At 25.0% G+C, this 23,558-nt stretch overlaps 7 protein-coding genes across 7 annotated transcripts; 4 read left to right on the top strand and 3 right to left on the bottom strand.

Annotated features, from left to right (window-relative positions):
- Positions 1-1,017: 1,017 nt before the first annotated feature.
- Positions 1,018-4,355, top strand: LOC122857031 (paraplegin). The gene is made up of 2 exons (XM_044159001.1): positions 1,018-3,015; positions 3,090-4,355. The coding sequence occupies exons 1-2, from the start codon at positions 1,063-1,065 to the stop codon at positions 3,264-3,266; spliced, it is 2,130 nt and encodes a 709-aa protein (XP_044014936.1). The 5' UTR covers positions 1,018-1,062; the 3' UTR covers positions 3,267-4,355.
- LOC122857030 (exonuclease mut-7 homolog) lies at positions 3,618-7,555 on the bottom strand. Its single transcript, XM_044159000.1, has 3 exons — positions 7,198-7,555; positions 6,962-7,128; positions 3,618-6,879 (listed from the first exon to the last, which is right to left on the bottom strand). Exons 2-3 carry the CDS (start codon positions 7,098-7,100, stop codon positions 4,325-4,327), a joined length of 2,694 nt encoding a protein of 897 aa, XP_044014935.1. The 5' UTR covers positions 7,101-7,128; positions 7,198-7,555; the 3' UTR covers positions 3,618-4,324.
- A 106-nt stretch (positions 7,556-7,661) lies between these two features.
- On the top strand, positions 7,662-9,411 carry LOC122857029 (pleiotropic regulator 1). The gene is made up of 2 exons (XM_044158999.1): positions 7,662-9,148; positions 9,236-9,411. Exons 1-2 carry the CDS (start codon positions 7,838-7,840, stop codon positions 9,293-9,295), a joined length of 1,371 nt encoding a protein of 456 aa, XP_044014934.1. The 5' UTR covers positions 7,662-7,837; the 3' UTR covers positions 9,296-9,411.
- A 109-nt stretch (positions 9,412-9,520) lies between these two features.
- On the bottom strand, positions 9,521-11,267 carry LOC122857028 (DNA polymerase delta subunit 3). Its single transcript, XM_044158998.1, has 2 exons — positions 11,137-11,267; positions 9,521-11,055 (listed from the first exon to the last, which is right to left on the bottom strand). Exons 1-2 carry the CDS (start codon positions 11,203-11,205, stop codon positions 9,619-9,621), a joined length of 1,506 nt encoding a protein of 501 aa, XP_044014933.1. The 5' UTR covers positions 11,206-11,267; the 3' UTR covers positions 9,521-9,618.
- Positions 11,268-15,918: 4,651 nt separating this feature from the next.
- On the top strand, positions 15,919-16,728 carry LOC122857027. The gene is made up of 2 exons (XM_044158996.1): positions 15,919-16,304; positions 16,366-16,728. Exons 1-2 carry the CDS (start codon positions 16,010-16,012, stop codon positions 16,374-16,376), a joined length of 306 nt encoding a protein of 101 aa, XP_044014931.1. The 5' UTR covers positions 15,919-16,009; the 3' UTR covers positions 16,377-16,728.
- A 163-nt stretch (positions 16,729-16,891) lies between these two features.
- Positions 16,892-18,078, top strand: LOC122857026. Its single transcript, XM_044158995.1, has 2 exons — positions 16,892-17,546; positions 17,618-18,078. Exons 1-2 carry the CDS (start codon positions 17,388-17,390, stop codon positions 18,005-18,007), a joined length of 549 nt encoding a protein of 182 aa, XP_044014930.1. The 5' UTR covers positions 16,892-17,387; the 3' UTR covers positions 18,008-18,078.
- Positions 18,079-18,296: 218 nt separating this feature from the next.
- On the bottom strand, positions 18,297-23,539 carry LOC122857024 (ATP-dependent DNA helicase Q4). The gene is made up of 3 exons (XM_044158993.1): positions 23,015-23,539; positions 20,992-22,835; positions 18,297-20,903 (listed from the first exon to the last, which is right to left on the bottom strand). The coding sequence occupies exons 1-3, from the start codon at positions 23,123-23,125 to the stop codon at positions 18,299-18,301; spliced, it is 4,560 nt and encodes a 1,519-aa protein (XP_044014928.1). The 5' UTR covers positions 23,126-23,539; the 3' UTR covers positions 18,297-18,298.
- Between the last annotated feature and the right edge of the window lie 19 nt (positions 23,540-23,558).

Raw genomic sequence — 23,558 nt, 5'->3', positions numbered from 1 at the left:
ATAAAATAACATTGTACAGGTAAAAATATATATTCACGGCCTTCCGCTTTTATTTTTCTTGTCACTTTTTTTTTTTTTATTTATAATACTACTTTTATTTTTTTCATTTTTTGTATAAGAATAGAGCTGTTGTCATGAAACAGCAGTGTGAATTTTTAAAATCTATAATTACGTTTATTTTTTCACGTTTTAATTTAAGCGGTATTAAAATAAATTGGTCAATCATTCTGAAATGATTGTGAGCGTTATAGAAATTTGAAAATTTTAAATTAAAATGTCATACATAATTTTATCAATGATTTTGTTCCTGATAGAAAAAAAAAGTGTCCAGGTTTTTTCGACATTTAAATTCGCCGGAAGTTTTAATAGTGTCGATGTAAATTTAAATTTACAAGTTTACATTACCGACTGTTGATATTGTTGATTATTCTGCCATCTTCCATTCGTAATGAAAAAAAAAACAAAAAAAAAAAAAAACTATCACGTAGTAGAAAAAAAAAAAACAAAATCATTGCAGCAAGTACTGCAATGTTTCATGTAATATTTGTTGTTAATTAAATCATCAAATTTTAATAAGCATAAAATTATATAAAGTATTTAAATTAAATTCTATATTCAATTGAAGTTAAATTGATTGATTTGTAAAGGTGTTTATATAAACATTAGATATAACCTAGAATTGTGTGTCCAGTAATTGTTTTGTTGATAAATAATTGACATTTTAATATAAATGTATATAAAAAAAATTAAATAAAACAAAAACAATAATGCAAAATATATCAAAATATACAACTAGCCGGCATTTATTTTTGCCAAGGCAATTGTTGAATTCATCAATTTATCGTAATATTAAAGATGAAAAAATATTGAGTGATAAAATTTTAAAATTTTGGAGTAAACCAAGTAATTCAAGATTACTTAATAATTATTCTTATCAAGTAAGTAATTTAAAAGATGATTAATTAATTTTCTAATTATTGTATTTGTAATTTTAAACGATTTTTCTTTCAGACAATTTTTCATATTCAACAAAAATATCCATCATTATGTTCATTATTTTTAATGAACAATAAATTAAATAATAGAATTTTTGAGCGAAGTTTTTCAACATCATCATCAGCTAGAAATAATGATGATAAATCAAAATCTTCATCTGAAAAAGGACCAAAAGATCCAGATCAAGATCAACGACAAAATGCAAATGATCAACGAGCTGCTGTTATAAAACTTTTTTTACTAACAGCATTTATTTATGGTTTATTTGTGTATCCATTAAGAAGACTTGGTGGTAGTGATACAGGAGAAACAGTAACACCATTTATATCTTGGAATGAATTTGTTCATCAAATGTTAGCAAAAGGTGAAGTACAAGAAATAATTGTTAAACCAGAAATGGATTGGGTAACAGTTGTACTTTATGAGGGTGCTGTTGTAAAAGGTAATAAAACAAAAATGCGTGTGTATCATATGATTGTTGCTGATGCTACAAAATTAGAAGAAAAATTACGTGAAGCTGAACATTCACTTGGTGTTAAAGAAGGTCATGGTGTACCAATTGTTTATGATAGAGGTACTGGTATGTTTGAAATTGGTTTTATGATTGCAGCAGTTGGTTATTTATTATTTATGATGATAAAAAATAAAGGTACATCAAAATTTTTACCAAAAGATTTATTTGGTAGTATGACACGTGCAAAATATACATTAGTTGATCCATTAACTGGTGGTAGTAGAGGTGTTAAATTTTCTGATGTTGCTGGTCTTAAAGAAGCTAAAATTGAAGTTATGGAAGTTGTTGATTATTTAAAACGTCCAGAACATTATAAAACACTTGGTGCAAAAGTACCAAAAGGTGCATTATTATTAGGTCCACCTGGTTGTGGTAAAACAATGTTAGCAAAAGCTGTTGCAACTGAAGCAAATGTACCATTTTTATCAATGAATGGATCAGAATTTATTGAAATGATTGGTGGTCTTGGAGCAGCAAGAGTAAGAAATTTATTTGCAGAATGTCGTAAACGTTCACCAAGTATATTATATATTGATGAAATTGATGCTATTGGAAAAAAAAGATCTGGTTCTGGTTCTAGTTCAGATGCAACATCAAGTCGTGGTACAAGTGAATCAGAACAAACATTAAATCAATTACTTGTTGAAATGGATGGTATGGCATCAAAAGATGGTGTTATTGTTATTGCATCAACAAATCGTGCTGAAGTATTAGATAAAGCTTTATTACGTCCTGGTAGATTTGATAGACATATTTTAATTGATTTACCAACATTACAAGAAAGAAAAGAAATATTTGAACGTCATTTAAAATCAATAATATTAGATAAAAAACCAGAAAATTATTCACCAAGATTAGCACAATTAACACCTGGTTTTAGTGGTGCTGATATTGCAAATATATGTAATGAAGCTGCACTTCATGCTGCTAGATTTGTTAAAAAATCAGTTGATAGTAATGATTTAAGTTATGCTATTGATAGAGTATTATGTGGACCAGAAAAAAAAGATCATGGTGTATCACCAACTGAAAAAAAAATTGTTGCATATCATGAAGCTGGTCATGCACTTGTTGCTTGGTTATTAGAAGAAACTGATGCATTACTTAAAGTTACAATAAAACCAAGAACAAGAGGTGCATTAGGTTTTGCACAATATACACCAACTGAACGTAAAAATTATAGTAAAGAATTATTAATTGAAACAATGTGTACAGCACTTGGTGGTAGAGCTGCTGAAAATATTATATTTAAAAGATGCACAACTGGTGCACAAAGTGATTTAGATAGAGTTACTAAAATTGCATATGCATTAGTAAGACAATTTGGTATGAGTAAAGAAGTTGGTTTATTATCATTTACTGAAGAAGAAACAAGTTTATCACAAAAAAAACCATTTAGTAAAAAATTAAAAAATATCATGGATGCTGAAGTAAGACAAATTGTAGGTGCTGCATATAGAAGAACTGAAAAAATTCTCAATGATAATTTGGATAAATTAGAAATGGTAATAATTTATTTTGTTATTTTAATTTTATTATAAAAAATAATTGTTATTATTATTTATTTATTTTTTTTTAGATTGCTGAAGCACTTTTAAAACAAGAAACACTTACGTATGAAGAAGTTGAAGCAATGATTGGTCCACCACCATTTGGACAAAAAAAGAAGGTTGATTTTATTGATATTGATGTACCTGTTGCTGTATCAGTTGAAACAACATCAGATCCATCATCATCATCATCATCTAACTCATAAATACTTTGTAATTATATAAGTTTTTATCTTTTTTTTGTTTTTGTACAGTCAAAAATTAAAACATTAAATAGATAATATTTAAATAAATCATATATATATTGTGCAAATTTTTTCAAATGATATTTTTATTTTTGAACAAAATTAAGTAAGAATACAGAGAATACATTTAATATATTATCATCATTTATAAAAAACAAGAACAACCATGTATTTATTTTGTTTTAATACAAAATATTTATGATAAATATATATTAGATTATTATATTAAACTAAAGAAAAAATAAGAATGATATTTTTAAATAGGAATCACATTGATTAATATTTATATAACATTTGAGGAAGTTTGTTACATTTGATCGCAATAACTTATTATAAATATAATAATGCGTAGAAAAATCTTCCAACTAAAAATATTTATTTAGATATATATCTATCTACTCATTTCGAGCAACAAAGAAATATAATAATAGTAACATGAAAAAAACAAAAAAAAAAAAAGAATGTATGTTGTACTATAGTTTAGTTTGGGCTGTCAAAATTATTGACATCGCCCTAAGCGTACGACACTAGATGTTGATGAGATATACATAATTGACAACATCAATTTAATTGAATGTATCAATAACTCATTTATTAGAATACTATGATAATTAGTATGATAATTTTTTTTTTAATTCGCTTCATAATTATTTGCGATAGTCTAATGTTAAATACTGTTACTACCCGATATATTTTATTTAAATATAATTAAATACCTAAAACGAGATAATTATTATCACTGAAAAAATCACTCAGAAGAATGAAAATTTGACCAATTGAATATCTTTTTTTTTTTTTTTTTGTTTATTGATAAACAAACTGTTGTTTTTAAAAGCATGAAAAAAATAAAAAAAAAAGGAGAGTTTTGTCTTTTTATAATAAAAAATAAAACGGTCATTTTTTCAAACTTCTTGACTAAATTATTGTTATAAAACATTAATAACCCTTAAACTGGCTTAGAAAAAAATAATTTAAAAAAAAAGAATAACTGGACAATTGTTTAGTGCAGCTTTTTTTCTTTAGCCAGAAAAATTAGAACACATAAAATTGTCTGATCCTGTTTTATTTTTAACAATAAAATTTTCAAGAACAGAATTAATAACTGATTCTGATTGTTGACCATCCCAATAAATATTACCACAATTATCACATACATAAAATTGTGATACTGATTGAAATATATTATTATTTTTAATAATTTCAAATTGTATTCTTTTGCCATATTTTGTAATTGGCATTTTTAATTGTTGTTGATCTGTTGATAAAAACCAAGTACGTTTATTACGTGAATTAATTAATGGCATTGATGATTTCCAATAATCACATGTTGTTGTTGATGATGATGTATCAGCTGTGTAGTATTTATTATCATGCCAATTATTGACCAATGATGATGATGTTGCTGCTGCTGTTGAGTTTTGTAATTTATTATCATTGATAAATTTTTGATAAAATTCCCACATAATATTACTGGTAACTTGTTGAAAACTATTTTGATTGCATATATTACATCTACATAATATATTTTCTTCACAAACTTTAACATTAAAATGTGTTAAAATTTCTTTCAATTGATCAGTTATATTATTACTTTTTAGCTGATAATAGCTATTATTAAAATCAATAAATTTATCATAAATTTTTTTAGTTATTATTAATCTTCCTTCATTTATTAAATCTTGAGCTGTTTTATTTGTAATATTATCCAATTTTATACTTGAACAATCAACTCCACACATTCTTAAATAATTTATTAATGAATCTAATTCATAATCACAAACAACACGCCATAAATGAGCTGGAATTTTTGTATCATCTTTTATTAATTTCACTGTTGATGATGTTGTTGTTGTTGTTTGTTTTTTATCAATTTTTTTAATTGATTTTTTAGGTGATGGATGTGGTATATGTTGTAGCTCCATGCATAATTCATAAAATGGTAAATTACGTTTTTCACATAAATTTAATAGTACATTATATACTTCTAACAAACAATATGCATCTAATGCAGCATATATAATTTGTCCTTCACGTAATGGTCTTCTTTCCCAATTTGAAAATTGATCAGTTTTATTTAATCTATTACCCAAACATATTTCAACCATTTTACTTAAACTTTCAGATGAAAAATTTGTATCACCATTATATGGAAATTTAAATACCCAATCTTTATCTAGCTTACGCCAAAGATGATGTAAATCTAAAAATCCTTGTCCATTAAATTTAACATCTGTTAATGCTGGAAGACTATCTTTAATCATTGATATATCATGATTTAAACCAAAACCAAGTTTAATAATATTTTTATTTTCAAATAATGTTAAACTTAATTGTTTCCATAAATGTGAATTATGTGATCCTAATGTTGTAACATCAATAATATAAATATAATTATTTGTTGCTATTTGTATTAATGCAAGTTCAGTTTTTTTAACACCAAAACATGGTTTCCATTCAGCATCAATACCAACAATTGTAACATCAATTAATCCTTGATTAATAAATTTTATAAATGTTTGTTGATTATCAATAAGTATTATTGATTCACGTGGTAATTTTAAACTATGATAAATAATATTATCATTGGTATTATTAATATTATTATTTTGTATATTATTATCATCATCCCAATTTTCTTCTGTATTTTTAATATCAGAATTTATATTTGTAACTGACCATGGCCATTTTGTTTTTGGTACATTAAATATATTTGCCCAATAAAGTGCTTCATTTGGATCATGAAGAGCAATTTGATTAATCATTTCACAATGTAATAATGGATCAGTACCAACAGCTTCACGTGCCATTTCTCTCCAACATTCTTTACTTAAACTACCATCACAAAAATGTTTTCTTACTAAAAATTGTAATGCACCTTCACCACGTTTACGATTATGATTTGGACATATATCAGGTGAAAAATCAAATTTTTTAACAAGACGTGATAATAATTTCATCATTGGTCTTATTTGACATGTTGACATTTTAACATCTGGAATATTACGTTTGTCTATATAACGATCAAGTACTTCTTGCATAACAACTGATGGAGCTAATAAATTATCAAGATATGTCAATAATGAATGTTGTACTTGACGTGAATTACCAAGAAATTCTTCAGCAATTGAATTTTTATTTTGTAATATTAATGGTAATATTAATATTTCTGGATCACAAAAATGTGTTTCTAAATGAAGTGCTGATGCATATTGACAAGCATCTTTAAATTTATTTTCATCAATCATTTTTTCTAAATATGGAATAAACATTTCTTTATCAGCTTCAAATTCATATGCTTGTGTTACAAGTTTAAATAGTTGAAAACTTCTTTGTTTCATAACAATTTTAAATGCTACTTCTTTTAATTTTGGGACCAGACATTGACGATGTTTTTCTTTATGATTTAAAAGCCATTTTTGAAAATCTTCAACAACTGTTAGAGCAAGTGATGCACTTGTTTTAATATTATTAAAATCAGATGTATTTGCAAGAATTCTTAAAGCACTCTCATAAGGATTTGGTGCTGTGTCAAAATATGTAAATAATGTTTCAGTAACAGCTGGACTTTTTTTCCCTAAAAAAGAAAAAAAGCAATATACCAAATTAATTTTTGTGTATTATTTTATATATAAAAAAATATCAAGTTATTAATTTACATGATGCCCAAATACGATCTAAATTATTTAGCCAATTTTGTGTTGGTCCATCCATTGAAATATAATACTGCAAATTATAATTAATTGGTGGTCCAGGTTCACTTTGATAATCCATATTATCACTAAATTGATAATCCATATTAAAGAGAAAAAACGAAAAAATTTATCTAAAAAATAATTTTAATATTAGTTAAACAATTTGATATATATTTTTTAAACAAATAAAAAGTACTTACAGTTGCTATTAATGTATTAATATTATTATTATTATTGAATAAAACACCTTTGTTACACTTTGTTACACTTTGTTAATACATTTTAAAAATAAATATTGGCTATTTATGGATTTGATTAATCCTCAAGTGTAGGCTTGACCTAGAGTCAATGTAATTTATAAAATTAGTTATATAATAGTGAAAACTTTTTGGACAATAGTGTGATTAACACTATTTTATTTTTTTTTATGTATGTACTATCATAGAGAGAGAGAGAGCGGCCAAATTTATTGACCCTCCCTTCGATTACATATATGTATTATGTATGAACAATATTTACATATGTGTGTAACATAAAGTGGTGTGTGTAAAAAATATATAGTTATCATTATGGAGTCTAGAGGTCTCGCTTTTTTTTTTTTTTTGAAAAAAAAAACAGTTGGTATACCTGCCTTGATTAAACGTTTGTTTGCGTTTGTTCATTGTTGACTTCAGTTGACTGCAGTTGACTTGTTGTTTATACGTTGCATTGCGTCAATACACATTTGTTGTAACCTAAAAAAATATTTTATAATAATTAATAAAACATACACATCAAGAATAAATTTTTTTAATATATTAAATTAGTTATTTAATAAATTGTATAAAAATCATCACAAAAATGGATGTACAACGACACAGTGTTCATACATTAGTATTTAGATCGTTAAAAAGAACTCATGATGCATTTTTAAATGATCAAGGACAATTACCACCAACAAATATTGAATTAGATAGATCTAAAAAATCAATAAAATCAAAAGATTTATACAGACCAATATTAGAACGTGTACGTAAAAATGAAATGAATAAAAAATTAAATACAAATGATAAACAAGATACAACAACAACAAATAATGATACACTTGAAGGTAATGACAATAATATTGTTGCATTAACAAATAATAATAGTAATAATAATGGTATAATAAATTCAACAATAATGAATGGTTCATCATCATCAAATGCAATGGTATTACCACAAAAAAAAATACCAACAATGGTTAAACCAAAATGGCATGCACCATGGAAACTAGATAAAGTTCTTAGTGGACATTTAGGTTGGGTACGTTGTGCTGCTGTTGAACCAGGAAATCAATGGTTTGGTACTGGTTCAGCTGATAGAATTATAAAAATTTGGGATTTAGCAACTGGTATATTAAAAGTATCATTAACTGGACATATTAGTACAGTACGTGGTCTTGCATTTTCACATAGACATCCATATTTATTTTCTTGTGGTGAAGATAAACAAGTAAAATGTTGGGATTTAGAATATAATAAAGTTATACGTCATTATCATGGACATTTATCAGCTGTTTATACAATGGCATTACATCCAACAATTGATGTATTGTTAACTGCTGGTAGAGATGCAACAGCAAGAGTATGGGATATGAGAACAAAAGCAAATGTACATACACTTGTTGGACATACAAATACAGTTGCTAGTATTATTTGTCAATCATCTGAACCACAAATTGTAACTGGTAGTCATGATCAAACAATTAGATTATGGGATTTAGCATCTGGTAAATCACGTGCAACATTAACAAATCATAAAAAAAGTGTTAGATCAGTTGTATTTCATCCTGAATTATATATGTTTGCATCAGCATCTGCTGATAATATTAAAGAATGGAAATGTCCAGATGGTAAATTTATACAAAATTTATCTGGACATAATGCTGTTATAAATTGTATGGGTGTAAATTCACAAGGTGTATTAGTATCTGGTGCTGATAATGGTACAATGCATTTATGGGATTGGAGAACTGGTTATAATTTTCAACGTCTTCAAGCACCTGTACAACCTGGTTCAATGGACAGTGAAGCTGGAATATTTAGTATTACATTTGATATGTCTGGCACACGTATGATTACAACTGAGGCTGATAAAACAGTTAAAATATGGAAAGAAGATGATACTGCTGTAAGTTTTTTATATTTTAAAAAATTTAATAATAATTTTTTCTTTGAATATATATACTAATGTTTGTTGTATTTTTATTTGTTTTAGACTGAAGAAACACATCCTGTTAAATGGAAACCAGATTTAATTACAAGACGTAAATTTTAAGTATCAACAATGAATTTTTAATTTGAAAAATAAGATTTTTAATAATAAATAAACTCAATGTATATTAAATTAAATAAATTTTATTGTCTTTTATTTTTTTTTTTCAATTTAAAAAAAAATAAAACTCTTTATATAACATGATCATGAATGATTAAAAAAAATAAATGAAATAATATCATGGAAATGTAAATCAAGTTGCTGTTGCCTTTCAAGATAACAGCTTGTTTTATACGTAACTAAAAAAAAAAAACAAAATAATAGCAATTCAAATGTTCAATTATATAAAGGAGAAGAAAAAAAATTAAATTATATCAATGGATTAATTATTTTTTTGTAAAAAAACTTGTTAATGTTGTTTGTTTGTTGCCAGGTTTCTTTGTCTTGGCTGTAGTTTTTGATGGTGGTAAAACTTTTTTTGTTGCTGGTTTAACTGGTACAGGAACTGGTTCATCATCTTCAGATGCACTTTCCATAACTTGAACTTTTTTAGTTACTAAATAACCATCTTCATCCATGTATTTTTCATCAATTGTTTTTCTTACTTTTCGTTTACCAGCAATAACTTGAACAGCTGGTGGTGATGGTGATCTTTCTTTTGGTGGTGTTACAGTTTCTTCTAATTCTGAGCTTTCAAATAAATTTGGACTTTGTGCTTCTGTATCTGATTCATCACTTGATTCAAGTACAACAATACGTTTACGTTTTTTACTACTATCACTGGTATCTTGACTTCTTTCACGTTTTTTTCCTCTTTCTGATTTTGTTTTTTGTATTGTTTTTTTTCCATTACTAGTAATTTTAGTACTTTTTGTATCTTTCTTTGATGAAGATGGTTCATCAATTTCCATTGGTGAATCAAAATCAACATTAGCACATAAATCAAGATTATCTTTTGAAGATATTTTAATTTCTTCTTTTTGTTTTTCTGGTGATGATTTTTTACTATCTTTATCTGAATTTAATGAACATGATGTATCATTTTTATTTGTTTTTTTATCGAATAATTTTTTAGCATTAGATTCATCAGATGTTGAAGGTTTTTCATCAGTTTTTTCTTCATTTTTTACTGGTGGTGTTTTCTTTTGATTTGATACTTTACCAAAAAGATTAGCAAAACCAGTTTTTGTTGATTGAATTGGTTTTTTTTGACCAACTTTTTTATCACCACCTTTTGATTTTGTTGGTGGTGATACTTTTTTAGCTTCAACTTTATCCTTTGTTTCAGTTACATCAACCTTTTCATCTTTATTATCTTTATTTTCAATTTTATCATCATTTTTATTTTTTATTTTATCATCATCTTTATTTTTATCTTTATCATCAACTTTTATTTGTTCTACTTTTTTATTTTCTTCAGGTTTAGTATCATTTGGTTTACCATAACGTGTTTGAAATTGAATATTTATTCCCCATCTTCTTTTAAATAGCTCTTCATCACTAAGTATAATACTTTCTTTGCATTTAATTGCTCCAAATTTAGCATCACCTTTACCTTCACCAGCTAATAATTCAATATCTGTTAAATTTTTTTGTAAACTATAAATATGCTTTGATACAATACTATCATATTTTTCAATGGATTTTTCAAGGTCAACATCTTTGACAACTTCAACTCTCATACCACCATCACTTGTTTTACCAATTAGCATATATGTTGCTGTTATTCCATCATTTTTATGGGTCTCCCAATAATCTGCTAATATTTCTTTTGCAATATTCACATGAATTTCAAGTTCTTTACTCAGCCATTTGTATGTAACCTAAAAATACAATCAAATAAATGTCAAATACTTGAGTTTTACTCAATTATTATTTATTATTTTTAGAATTTAATCATTTACCAATTTATCATCATCATTTATTAAACCTGACAATGTTTCCATATAAGTATCTTTTGGAATTTTTATCATTTTAATATTTTTACTTAAACAATTTACTTTATTTACAAACTTTTATGCTTTTATGATGATTATTTTAACGAATATTTTTGAAGCTGCTATTTTTGCACCAGGCTCTGGACTTGGGCATGTTAACAATCTATCTTATCAACATGAAAAACAGCAGCTAAATTTAAAATTAATCGAAACAATAAATCTTTTATATATGATGCATTTTTGTGCATGATAAATCAATCGTTAAAAAATTAATAATAAATGGGATGCTAGGACAGACATGACCTCCACGTGGTGCATCCTGGTTAATACTAACAAGTCTGTCAATTTTTTTTTTTTTTTAAATACATTAAATACATTTAATAATATAAAGTGTTATAATTTTTAAAAATATGATTTATATTTTATTCGAGTCATAAATTTTCAAAATATCAACAGATAGGTATTGGTAGGAGGGAATCTATTTTCTAGTAATTACTATTTTCTAAAAATTACGATAAAAAGTATATGTTAATTATGCAAGAGATCCTAGGTAATGTCGGGAAAACTAGACACATTTTTTTTTTTTTTTTATATATATTCGCACCAGAATAAATTAGTGTTTAACAGGGAGAGAGGGATAAAAGTGTTTTACGGGGAGAGATAGAGATCATAAATTCAATGACATGGGGCTGTTATTATTTTTAAACGTGGTGCATGCCGAGTCATGCTAAAAAGTGTGTTAAATCAGTGGGTATAGTGAGTTTGGTTTAAAAAAGTGATAGTGAGTGATAGTGATATAACGATTGAGTACTCATCAACTGCCTGTTGCTGTTTTTGGGATCATCATCTACATGGATTCGCTGAGAGGATATACCAGATTTAATTGGACTATTAGAGTTTACCTTGACGACAACTTCTACATGGATTAGCTGAGAGTCGTTTTTGAGGATTTTGCAGTTTGCTGTCATAAGGTAAGTTCCTCTAGATCGAAAATGACTAGTTGTAATTATTAACCTATCCCGGAAAAGTGCTTTAATATCCTTGAAGTTACAAAAAAATGTATGCTATATTTTTTTGAAGCTTCTTGTCGTTCCAAACTATATATGTATTATTTGATTTGTTGTTTAGATTCATTTTGACATATTTTTTTCTAATAAATATATTCAATTTTTATGCCAAATTAAATGGCAGTAGTGTGAAAGTCAAAATGGATCGACCCTGTCTTCCTCAAACAGAGTAGACGGGGGTGATTAGGATTTATATTATTATCTATCGTGATAATTTATAATAGATAAATTATTACCCTTTTCTAATCGCGATGTATGTTAGTATGTAAGGTTTTTTTATTTGATATTAAATGCACTTTTCCAAAGATATTCAAGATATTTCAGAATTTTATGTTTTCGGGATTATAATATTTTCAGGGTTTTAATATTCTTAAGATATTTCAAGATTTTATAGTGATACAGTGAAAACGTGACGTAAATGTCTTATCAAAGTAAATGATAGTGGCATAGTGAATTATAATTTATAAACTTAGAAATATTTTATCACAGCAAATGATAGTGGCAAAGTGAATTATGTTCTATATAGTTTTTTAAATATTTTTCGTCGCAACTGATCAGTACGTGCTGCTATAAGCGCAATCGAAACATTTAAATCCAGATCGTGCAAGCTAGATAACGTGCAAAAAGCATGATCATTTGGTTGCCTGATTTTTCATTAGTATTTGAATTCATTAAAATAAATTACAGGTAAAGATATTTTTATTTTAATTATTTTAAATCTTACTCTTTAACAAAATTTTCTTCTTTTATTTTTTTTTTTATTTCCTCTAATATATGAGGAAGGAAAAAAATTAAATTTATTAAGCTGAATGACTCAGCATGTAGCTGGTGACAATGATAATTAAATAATCTATGATAATTTGTATAATGAATCATATTTTTTTCACATAACTTTTACTGGTCATGCGATTAAATCAGAACAATGATTGACAATTATCAAAATACAAAAAAAAAAAAAAAAAAAACCCTCAAAAAGATTAGATTTTTATATTTAATTATAATTTATTCATAACTTTATTAACAGAAAAAAAAAGAAAAAAGAAAAACATTCACAATTTTATTCACAATTTAGTAAAAAATTAATAAATCTTTTAAATTTCATTGAAAAAAAAATTTTTTTTTTTAAAGTTATCAATCAATTGTTTAAATCAAAAAATTATTGCTATTTAATTTTTTTTTTTTTTTCAAATACATTAAATTATAATATTATAATAGATTTTTTTTAATTAAATTTTGATTAATTCGTTTAAGATATGATATTGATGATGAAGTTACACCAAAATCTTGAGCTAATAATTTATTTTTATCTCCATTATTTAAACGTTCAATTATTTTTAATTTTTCATCACTTGTTAATCTCATTTTATTATTTCTTATTATCTTTGTATCATTATTATATTTTTTTATATTATTAATTGTATTTTTTTTTTTAATTCTTGATATTGTACTACGTGCACGTCCATATTCATCAGCTATAATATTACTTTTAGTTCCAATTTGTAATTTTTTTAGTATTCCATCATGTTCTTCAATTGTTAATCTTGGTTTTTGTATTTTTGATATTTTTTTTGTACTCTTACTATCTGTTTAAATCAAAAACAATATACATTTTTTTTTATATAGAGTTTTTATTACAAGTGTTTTATATTGTTTTATTTTTTATTTCTATACCTACTTTGTTTAATTGTTTTGGCACGTGAAGATTTAGCACGTAAAATTGTTGATTTTTTAGCCATTATTGGTCGTAAACTTTTCTTTATTCTATCCCTCAAACATTGAATTTGATTTTCTCTTTTAAAAGTTGTTAAAATTCTTTTTTTTGGTAATAATTTTTCCATATCTGATTCTAAAATTTAATTTAAAAATTGTTAATCATTATATTGTTTGTTATAAAAATGAAAAAATAACTCACTTCGTATTATTGACTCTGTTGGTTGTAATTCATTTTGAATTGAAGCATTTGACTTGATCATTAAATCTGGTAGAATTTTTTTAATTCTTGTAACAGTTGAGGGTGATACTCCAACTTCAGCAGCAATTTTAACACCATTTTCACCATTATTTAAACGACGAATTATTTCATCTCGTTGTTCATCAGTTAGTATTCTCTTTTTTGAAATTTTATCATCTGTTAATTAAATGATTATTATTTAAAATTAATAATTGTTTTTTTTTTAATTTAAAAATTGGTATATTTACCTTGTTTTTTGTTGGCCAAATTGGTATTATTAAAGCCATTTTTATTGAGTAAAATTGACGATTGAAATTTCTTCATTTTATAAACAGTACAACGTGATACACCAATAGTATCAGCAATTTTAAAACCTGGTTCTCCAGCATTTAAAAGTTCAAGTATTCCATTTTTTTCATCCTCAGTTAGTATACGTTTTTTTGGTAACATGTGTTCTCTATTTTCACCTAAATAATTTAATTAATATAATTAATAAAAATTTGTATTAATAGATTGATTGTTTTTTCTTTGATAATTACCTAAATCAATTGATTCAATATTACAATGACTAACTGCATTGGCTTTTTTAATAATTGACAGATGATTTTTTCTGATATATGATATTGTTGTTGTTGATACACAAAATTCAGAACTTAAATCAACAGTTTGTTCACCAGCATTTAAACGTTTTATAATTTCAACTTTTTCACTAATTGTTAATCTTTTAGCTTTTTTTGTCATTTTTTTAATTAATTCATCACAATTTGGATGTTTCATTTTTATTCTTGATATTGTACCAGCTGAAACATTAAATTCATTTGCAATACGATATCCCTCAATGCCCATATTTAATTTTTCAATTATTTTTTCTTTATTTTCTTGTGTTAATCTTTGTTTTTTAATTTTTTTTTTTTCCATTTTATTACACATTGTAATGAAAAAAACTGAATTTAAATTTAAAAAATAGTCTATAGTTTATATAAATAACTTTTTTTTTTTTTTATTATTACGAAATATGATGAAATACAATGGACTACCGGGTGTATCTATGAACGTCGAGGAAAGAAATGATTTTTAAAAAACTAATATAAAATCAAGAAGGTTTATTTTATATTATGAATCATCTAGCTGAAACGATAAGGATAAAATTTAAAAATATATAAATAACAAATTACTAACCATTGCTTCAGGGCATAGTGTTGTCATTTTTATTTTTTTTTTAATTTTTTTTATCTTCATTTGAAATATGATAATTTTTATATATGACAAGACAAAGTATTTTATATTATCATCATATGATTTTATGATGTACTTTTCCTAAAAAATATAAATTTAATTTTTTTCTAAAAAAATATCATTTATATGTTTTTTTTTTTTTTTTTTTTATCTATTAATATCATCGTAGTATATCATAATTTGGACTAGTTAATTTTTATGATAAAACATTTCTAAAACAAGTTAAATTTTTTTATTTTAAATTCAAAAATTTATTTATATTTTTTTATATGTAAAAAATTAACGCAATTATATATTTTATTTCAATTTTTTAAATTCAAATATTACATTATAACTCTCGGTGAAAATATATCTTTAAATTTTTCAACTTTTTTTTTCTATATTTTTTAAATACTGGGACCCTATATATAGTGAATCAAAAATGGCAGATTGATAGGGTTTGTCAAACCACGTGTTTTTTTTTTTTTTTTACATAAACAAAAGTGTGGACAGTTTCATAATGTCACTTGTCAGAAATTAATTACAATCAATAATTTGTTTAAGCAATACTATTATATAATTAATATTTAGTTATTTAGTTATAATCATGAATCAAAACGTTAATAAAGATTCAAATCCGTTGATCAATCAATTAGTTAAAAATATAAAAACCCATAGACCTAAAAGAAAAGTAAAATGCAGAGGAGAAAGAGGTGTTACATTAGAAAAATACAGAGAAATAATTAAAAGAATAAAGGATGGTGTATACACTAGAAAATCACAAGAAGAATTATTGGAAAAAAAAATTATTGTCAACGATAATCAAGATGATGATGATGAAGATTTAAATGATTTTCTCCAAAAGCAGTATTCAAATATGAAAATCATATGCACTCATCAATGTAAGTTTATAAATATATTTATTTATTGATAATTAATTTAATAATTTATTTTAATTTTCAGGCAATGAGTGATTATTTATTTGTTTCTAGAATTGATATACATAATCTTCATTGAGTTAACGTATCATCATGTAAATAATCATTCAATTTTCTTTTTCTTCAATCACCACGCACTAAATAAAAATCTACATTTTCATCAGAGAATCTTTTAGCATCTAAAAAACAAGTTGAACACTGATAAGATTAATTAAGAGTCATTTGTCCAGATGTTACTTAGTTAATGATATTAAAAATAAAAAAAACTCTTATCAGTTTCCTGTTTAAAAAAAAAATAAAATGATGATTACAAAAATATATCAACATTGTTGCTTTACATGCTAGATAAACAATACTGATATATAAGATTGATATAAAAAAAATATAAAACATCAACCAATAATATTTTTTTTTTTTTAATGAATAAATCTTCAATTGTATTGTGTTAACAGGTATAGGTTCAAATTGATTGACACTGACCAATAAAATACGTTACAAATAAAATTATTCCACATAAAATTTTAATGACGATATTGTCTTATAAATTTCTTCAGTCGCAATTTAACTTTATCATTATAAACATGTCTTATCATTATTTATCCTTAAAAAAAAATAAAAATAAATTATAATACAATCTAAATACTAAAACAAAAACAATATTAATTACAAATAGACTAGTGAATAAAAAAAAATGACAAAAATATTTTATAAATTATTTGTAATTAAATAATTAAATATTTTTTTTACTATTTTTTTTTTTTTTAATACAAAAAAGAGATAAAAATTATCAAAAATATTTAATGATTGATGTTTAATTGAAGTGGGTTTATTTAATTATTATTTTCTAATTAAATATCTAGTGGTTATTTATAGTTGTGATTATTAAAATAACACCTTTACACTCGTTGTATTGAGGGGTCTTGTGACATCCGGGAAGTGAACTCTATGACCCATCCAATTAAATACTAAAGCAAAAATCTATATTGATATATCATAATTAAATACTTGAAAAATACTATTCAAGGTCAACAAAAAAAATTATTCGAAATGGTATTAATTGACAGAGAAACTGGAGAAAATTTATTTGAATTTATTGATCAACAAAGATCTATTATTTTTAATTTAAATTCAGAAGAGATTAGTAATGCTGAAACTGGTGAGCCAGAAATTAATATTAATAATGTTACAACTCGTCGAAAATTTCAGGTAAATTTTAATTTAACAAAAAAAAAATTAAAAACTTGATATTAATTTTTGTTTTTTCTTTTTGTTTTTAGATACCTAAAGAAATAAAACGAGAATTATCATATAAAGAAAAAAAAAAAATGACTAAAAAAAAATATAAAAAAACAACTCCAATTACTGAAGGAACATGTTTTGGTCAAATAAATCCAATATTTTTATTTTTACCAGTTATTATTTATTTAAAATTATTTGCAGTAATACTTATGATATTTGAATTAATATTTCATACTTGGACACATCATAAAAATAAAAGTCTTAAAAATTCAGATGTTTATTTTCGTTCACCATTTCATGGTATAACATCAGAATTTTGTGCAAGATGTCAAGAAACAACACGTATGGATAAAGTTGGAAAAATTCAACAAGTTCGTCTTCATCGTTTTTTACGTCAATGTAATTACATGAAAAGAGCAGTAACATAATTAAAATTTTTTATTTAAAAGGTATCTGGGTAGATGTCAATTTAAATAAGCCATAAATATATTTTTAAAATTTAAAAAATAAAAATCATAATTTTAACATGTTTAATTTAATTTTATTTAATTAATTTATATTGAATAATATTTAATTCACTAACAATAATAAGTGATGATGATAAAAATAATTGTTCAACCAACAATTAATGATTAGAAAAAATTAGAAGAATAATATAAAATATATATGTATAAATATATTTACAAAAAAAAAAAAAAAATTGAATAATAATTGTGTTATCAACGCATAGCAAGAATTTCTTTAGTTGCAATTTGACAAATAATATCAAAATCAGTTTGTAAATGTGCTCTCCAATATCTACATCTACACCAAGTAAGTGCTGAATAATTTGGACTTTGAATACCATGAAATATTCTAGCAATAGCTCTACCAGTAAAATTATTATCTCTATAACTACAAATTAAACTTCTAACATCAGCAATAATTTGTGATTCATTGGGTATTGATTTTTTAGTTTCTTCAATATCAATAATTGATAATGGTGTATCTGATTGAAAATATTGTCGTATTATTTTCTTTAAATTTTCTGATTTTTCTATTGTATCATCATTCAATTCCATACATGTTTTAATTGATTTATGACTAAATTTATTTAATGCAGCATGTATTGCTTCAAGTTGATGTAAAGCTGAAATTTGTTGTGATTGTGTACGTTGATAAAGTGTTTCAAGTGCATCATCTAATTCAGTATCAGTTAAATCACCAGGTGCTCTTACACGTAAACCAAGTGTTTCATATCTAACTGATATTGGTGAACGTTTTGATTTACCATTAACAATTGTCCATTCTAAATTTTTTAAATGACTTTTAACAACACCACTATCCCAACCAATAGCAGCAGCAATATCAACAACTGGAAATTCAATAATTGAATCATTTTCATGTGTTATACCTTTTTTAGCATCCATAGCAAATGCCATTGCAAGTGGTGGTGATGATTGTGCTGCTATTTTTAATGCATTTGGACCAGCATAACTTGATACTTTTGCTGTAATATATACTGATGATAAAATTGTAACTAATTTACGTGGATGTAATTCTAAATAACATAATAATGTTGATATTGTTTCTTCACTAACATCAAGTGTTTTAACTGTTTCATCAATTGAAAATGCAACTTCATGACCAGGACAACGACTGGATTTATTTAATGAATTTTCTCTACATGAACATGGTACAAATACTTTTTGTAATAAACGACGAATTGAATGACGATCAACACCATTTGCATAAATATGTCGACGTAATTCCCATTTATCACTATCTTCTTTTGGATTTAAAAATAAATGACAATGTGCTGGTAAATTATCACGACCAGCTCGACCAACTGATTGTACATAATCTTCAAAACTTGGTGGCATATTATAATGTATTACTGAACGTATATCTGATTTATTAATACCCATACCAAATGCAACAGTTGCAACAACAATTTTAATATCACCTTTCATAAATGATTTTTGTATAACTTTACGACGTCCAGCTGCCATACCAGCATGATATGCTTCACATATTTGTGATACTTTTGCTTTTGGTTTTGGTTTATTAATATCAATTGTATTTTGTAATGAAATACGTAAATAACCAGCAATTCTCATACATTCTTCACGTCTTGTACAATAAACAATAATTGAATTATAATTTTTAAATCTTTCACTTTTTAATAAATCAACAAGTGCATGATCTTTTTGATCATCTTTTAATACACTTAAAATTAAATTATTTGGCATTGGTATATCAGCAATAACACCAGATAAACCATCATGAATTTGTATATGTTCAACAATACTTGTTGCTGTACTATTTGTTGCTGTTGCTGTTAAACCAAGAATTGTTTTAACACCCATTTTTTCAATTAATACACGACATATTATTAAATATGATGGTCTAAAATTATGTGACCATTGTGATATACAATGTGCCTCGTCAATACATACAAATGCAATTGGTGGTAATTGTCGTAATAAAGCACCAAAACCACTTGATTTTTCACCAGCAACAATTGCTTCTGGTGAAACAAGTAATATATCTAGCTCACCATTTTTAATTGTTTCAATTATTTTTTCACGTACTTTTGATGTTTGACCAGTATGTAATGCTGCAGCACGTAGGAAATTTGGTACACCAGTTACTTGATCATCCATAAGTGATACTAATGGTGATACAACAAGTGTAATACAATGTGATCTTTTTGCATATAAATATGCTGGTAATTGATAACACAATGATTTACCAGAACCAGTTGATAGTGTAACTAGTGTTGATTGACCAGATAATATTCTCATTATTGCTTTTTCTTGTCCTGGTCGAAATTTTTCATGTCCAAACATTTTAAGTGTATCAAATACTTCCTTTGGTGTATCAATTATTTTTCCATCATCTTCGGCAGAATATAATGGCTCAATTGCACCATTTATTGGTGGTAAAAGTTTTGCTAATAAATCTGCTGGAATTTTATGACCAACTATTTTTTTTTCACTATTTTCTTCTTCTAATTCTTCATCAAAATCATCATCATTAAATTCAAAATCATGCTCATCACAATTATCATGATTTTTTGGCAATATTTCTGTTTCATTATTTTTATTTGTTGATTCTTTATTTGCTTGTAATTCAGCTTCTTCTAGTGTTAAAAAATCTGATGAATCATCCTCATCCAGAGGCATTAATTCATCACTTTTCATTGATGGACAACGACGTGATACATGACCACTTTCACCACATTTAAAACATGAATTTTTTTCAGCAAGATCTGCTAAATCTAAAGCACTTTCACTTGATGCTAAATCTAGCTTTTTATGTTTCCATTGATTTTTTTTATATCTAAAATTGAAAAAAAAAAAAGATAAATAAGAATTTTATTATTAATTTAAATATAGTATTAAAATATTAAATTTAATTATTAACTTACCTAGAAAAATTAAAGGATTTTTTTCCTCTTGAATATATTTTTTTCTTCAAGTTGATTCTAACAAAATTATCATTAATTTTACCAGATGCAATTTTAGCTTCAAGTTTTTCTTTATCACTCATTGTACTTAATTTTTTTTTTTCAATTGGTTTTTTAAAAGTTAATGTATCATTATTATCAATTGTTTTTGAAAATTCAGAAACAAGATCTCCATTTGTATCTGTTGGAATTGAAAAACGTGGTACAACATCAAATGATTCAATTCCATAAATTGGTAATTCAGGACCATTTGATGTTATTTTAATTTTATCAATTTCACCATGATCTTTATCAGATGCTTCGTCATCATCATCATTATCATCATCTTTTGGTAATTCAATTTTTTTTCTAGTTGATCTTGTTGTTTTTCTTGTTGTTGTTTTACGAACTGTTGGTGATTTTTTTTTAGCAATAACTTTACTCTTAGTTGAACGTGTTGTTCTTGTACTTGTTGATTTTCTTTTAGGTTTTTCTTCTTCTTCTTCTTCATCTTTTTCTTCTTCTTCATTATAGTCATATTCATTTTCAATAATTATTTTTTCTTCATTTGTTTTTTTACAATCAATTGTTGTTAATTTTTCATCAATTATTTTATCCTCTGTTGAACGTGATGGTCTAGAACTTGTAGGTTTTTCATTTTCAATAATTATTTTCTCTTCAATTTTTTTTGTTTCATCAATTTTATTTATTGCTATTAATTTTTTTTCAATAGTTTGATTATTATCTTGAATTTGAGTAATTGGTTTTTGAATTAAAGCTGTTACTGGAGAATTATAATTTTGTGAATTTGTTGAAGACAATCCAGTACATATTTTTTTTGATTTATTTAAAATATTATCAGACATTGTTTTTCTCCAATTTCTTGTTCTTTTTTTTCTGTGCTCTTCATCAGAATCACTGTTACAAACATAATCTTCATCATCATCTGATATTATTGGATTAACAATTTTATTTTCAGTTGTTAATTTTTGAAAATCTGGAGGTGAATCCATTGTGTCAATACCAGAATCACTTGTAGCAGATAGCCTCTTGGAGTTTGTAACAATTGGCTCTAAATTATTTTCTTTAGCACATCTATCAAGCCAACCAGCATTAATTTTTCTATCCAAGATAAGTGACTTTTCATTATTTAACAAACGATTTATTGTATTAACTGAATGACCAGAATTAATTTTTTCATTTTCAATTATTTTAATGCCATCACCAAATATTGATTTATCAAAATCTTCATCATTTTTATCAGTATTATTAATATCATTTTGAGATGTTGATGATGAATTTAAATCAATTTTACTTTTTGTTCTATTCATTAATAAACTTTTACGAGGATTTCTCTTGATAAAACTTCCAGAATTAAATTTTTTTTGTGACAATTGAAATGATGATGATCTTGTTATTGATAGTGATTTTTTATTTGTTGATATTTGATTGTCTTTATTTAAATGTTCACCCCATGCTCCATCAATATTTATTGTATCAATAATTACTGGTGATTTTATTGGTGTTGTTATTGGAGCAATATTTTCTACATTTTTAATTGATTTATCAAGAGAATTATTCATGCTCGTATTTGTTTCTAAATTATTGTCATTATCAATTTTTGATTCATCAAGTTTTGATGTTTTATCATCTTCATTAACTGATGTTGTATCCATGTCATTTAATGTTATATTTGCTGATACATTTGCTTGACTTTCATCATCAAATGTTATATCACAAAGTGATTCATCAAGTGCCTGAGTTTTAATACTCCAGTATTTATTATAAGCATATCTAACAACTGCATCTGCTTTATGAAAATCATTCTGAAATAGAATACAAAATTAATTTATTATTATTCCATTTTTTTTTTCCTAAAAAATAAAGAATAAATAAAGCTTAAATTAATTAAACAACAATGACATAAGTTAATTGTACACCTGGATCAACAATAATTACAAAATTTAAAGAAAAAAAAAACAAATAAATAACTGTTGCTTCATACCTTGCTTGGGGGCCTCCCATACTTTTCCATAAATTCATTTTCCCATTTTTTTAGTCTATACTTGTACTTATTGTATCGATTTTTAATATTTGGGTTTTCTAAAAATTCCATGATTAATATTTTTATTATTATCAAATTAATTAGTATATTAAATTGACTTTATTTTATGAATTATGCTAAACAATTTAACTAAAATCGTGACGACATGATCAGTGGATGACATTAAAACATCTGCTTGACGAGATGTTTTACTCTCTCTCTTTTTCTCTCTTTGAGTAATGCTGTTCTCTCTTTTTCTCTTTGATGTTATCCCGCCTAAACATGGATGAACGTTAAATTAGGTGGGGAAAAGTTTTTGCATTAATAAGATTTTGCATTGTTGAATAATATAATAATAAAATAACAAATTGTTAATTAGCCTTTTATTAACATCATTTGTTTTAAAATAGAAAAAATATGACTTCTAGGGTTTTTTTTTTTTTATAGTTATAATTTTAGGATGGTTTTTTGGAAAGAGAGAGTGAGAAAAATCATAGTACATGCG

The sequence above is a fragment of the Aphidius gifuensis genome, linkage group LG5 (genome assembly GCF_014905175.1).
Source record: "Aphidius gifuensis isolate YNYX2018 linkage group LG5, ASM1490517v1, whole genome shotgun sequence".
Lineage (NCBI taxonomy): Eukaryota > Metazoa > Arthropoda > Insecta > Hymenoptera > Braconidae > Aphidius > Aphidius gifuensis.
Note: the sequence above shows the minus strand (reverse complement) of the source record. Positions and strands in the feature narration are given on the sequence as shown.

Bases quoted from the DNA above. Each gene is read 5' to 3' on its own strand.
- LOC122857028 (XM_044158998.1), bottom strand. From the start codon at position 11,205: ATGATAAAAATTCCAAAAGATACTTATATGGAAACATTGTCAGGTTTA. The intron at 11,056-11,136 runs GTAAATGATTAA...TTGTATTTTTAG, and splicing joins TAAATGATGATGATAAATTG to GTTACATACAAATGGCTGAG.
- LOC122857024 (XM_044158993.1), bottom strand. From the start codon at position 23,125: ATGGAATTTTTAGAAAACCCAAATATTAAAAATCGATACAATAAGTAC. The intron at 22,836-23,014 runs GTATGAAGCAAC...ATTCTATTTCAG, and splicing joins ATGGGAGGCCCCCAAGCAAG to AATGATTTTCATAAAGCAGA. The intron at 20,904-20,991 runs GTAAGTTAATAA...TTTCAATTTTAG, and splicing joins AAATCCTTTAATTTTTCTAG to ATATAAAAAAAATCAATGGA.
- LOC122857027 (XM_044158996.1), top strand. From the start codon at position 16,010: ATGAATCAAAACGTTAATAAAGATTCAAATCCGTTGATCAATCAATTA.
- LOC122857026 (XM_044158995.1), top strand. From the start codon at position 17,388: ATGGTATTAATTGACAGAGAAACTGGAGAAAATTTATTTGAATTTATT. The intron at 17,547-17,617 runs GTAAATTTTAAT...TTTTGTTTTTAG, and splicing joins CAACTCGTCGAAAATTTCAG to ATACCTAAAGAAATAAAACG.
- LOC122857029 (XM_044158999.1), top strand. From the start codon at position 7,838: ATGGATGTACAACGACACAGTGTTCATACATTAGTATTTAGATCGTTA. The intron at 9,149-9,235 runs GTAAGTTTTTTA...TATTTGTTTTAG, and splicing joins GGAAAGAAGATGATACTGCT to ACTGAAGAAACACATCCTGT.
- LOC122857030 (XM_044159000.1), bottom strand. From the start codon at position 7,100: ATGGATTATCAATTTAGTGATAATATGGATTATCAAAGTGAACCTGGA. The intron at 6,880-6,961 runs GTAAATTAATAA...TTTCTTTTTTAG, and splicing joins AGATCGTATTTGGGCATCAT to GGAAAAAAAGTCCAGCTGTT.
- LOC122857031 (XM_044159001.1), top strand. From the start codon at position 1,063: ATGAACAATAAATTAAATAATAGAATTTTTGAGCGAAGTTTTTCAACA. The intron at 3,016-3,089 runs GTAATAATTTAT...ATTTTTTTTTAG, and splicing joins ATTTGGATAAATTAGAAATG to ATTGCTGAAGCACTTTTAAA.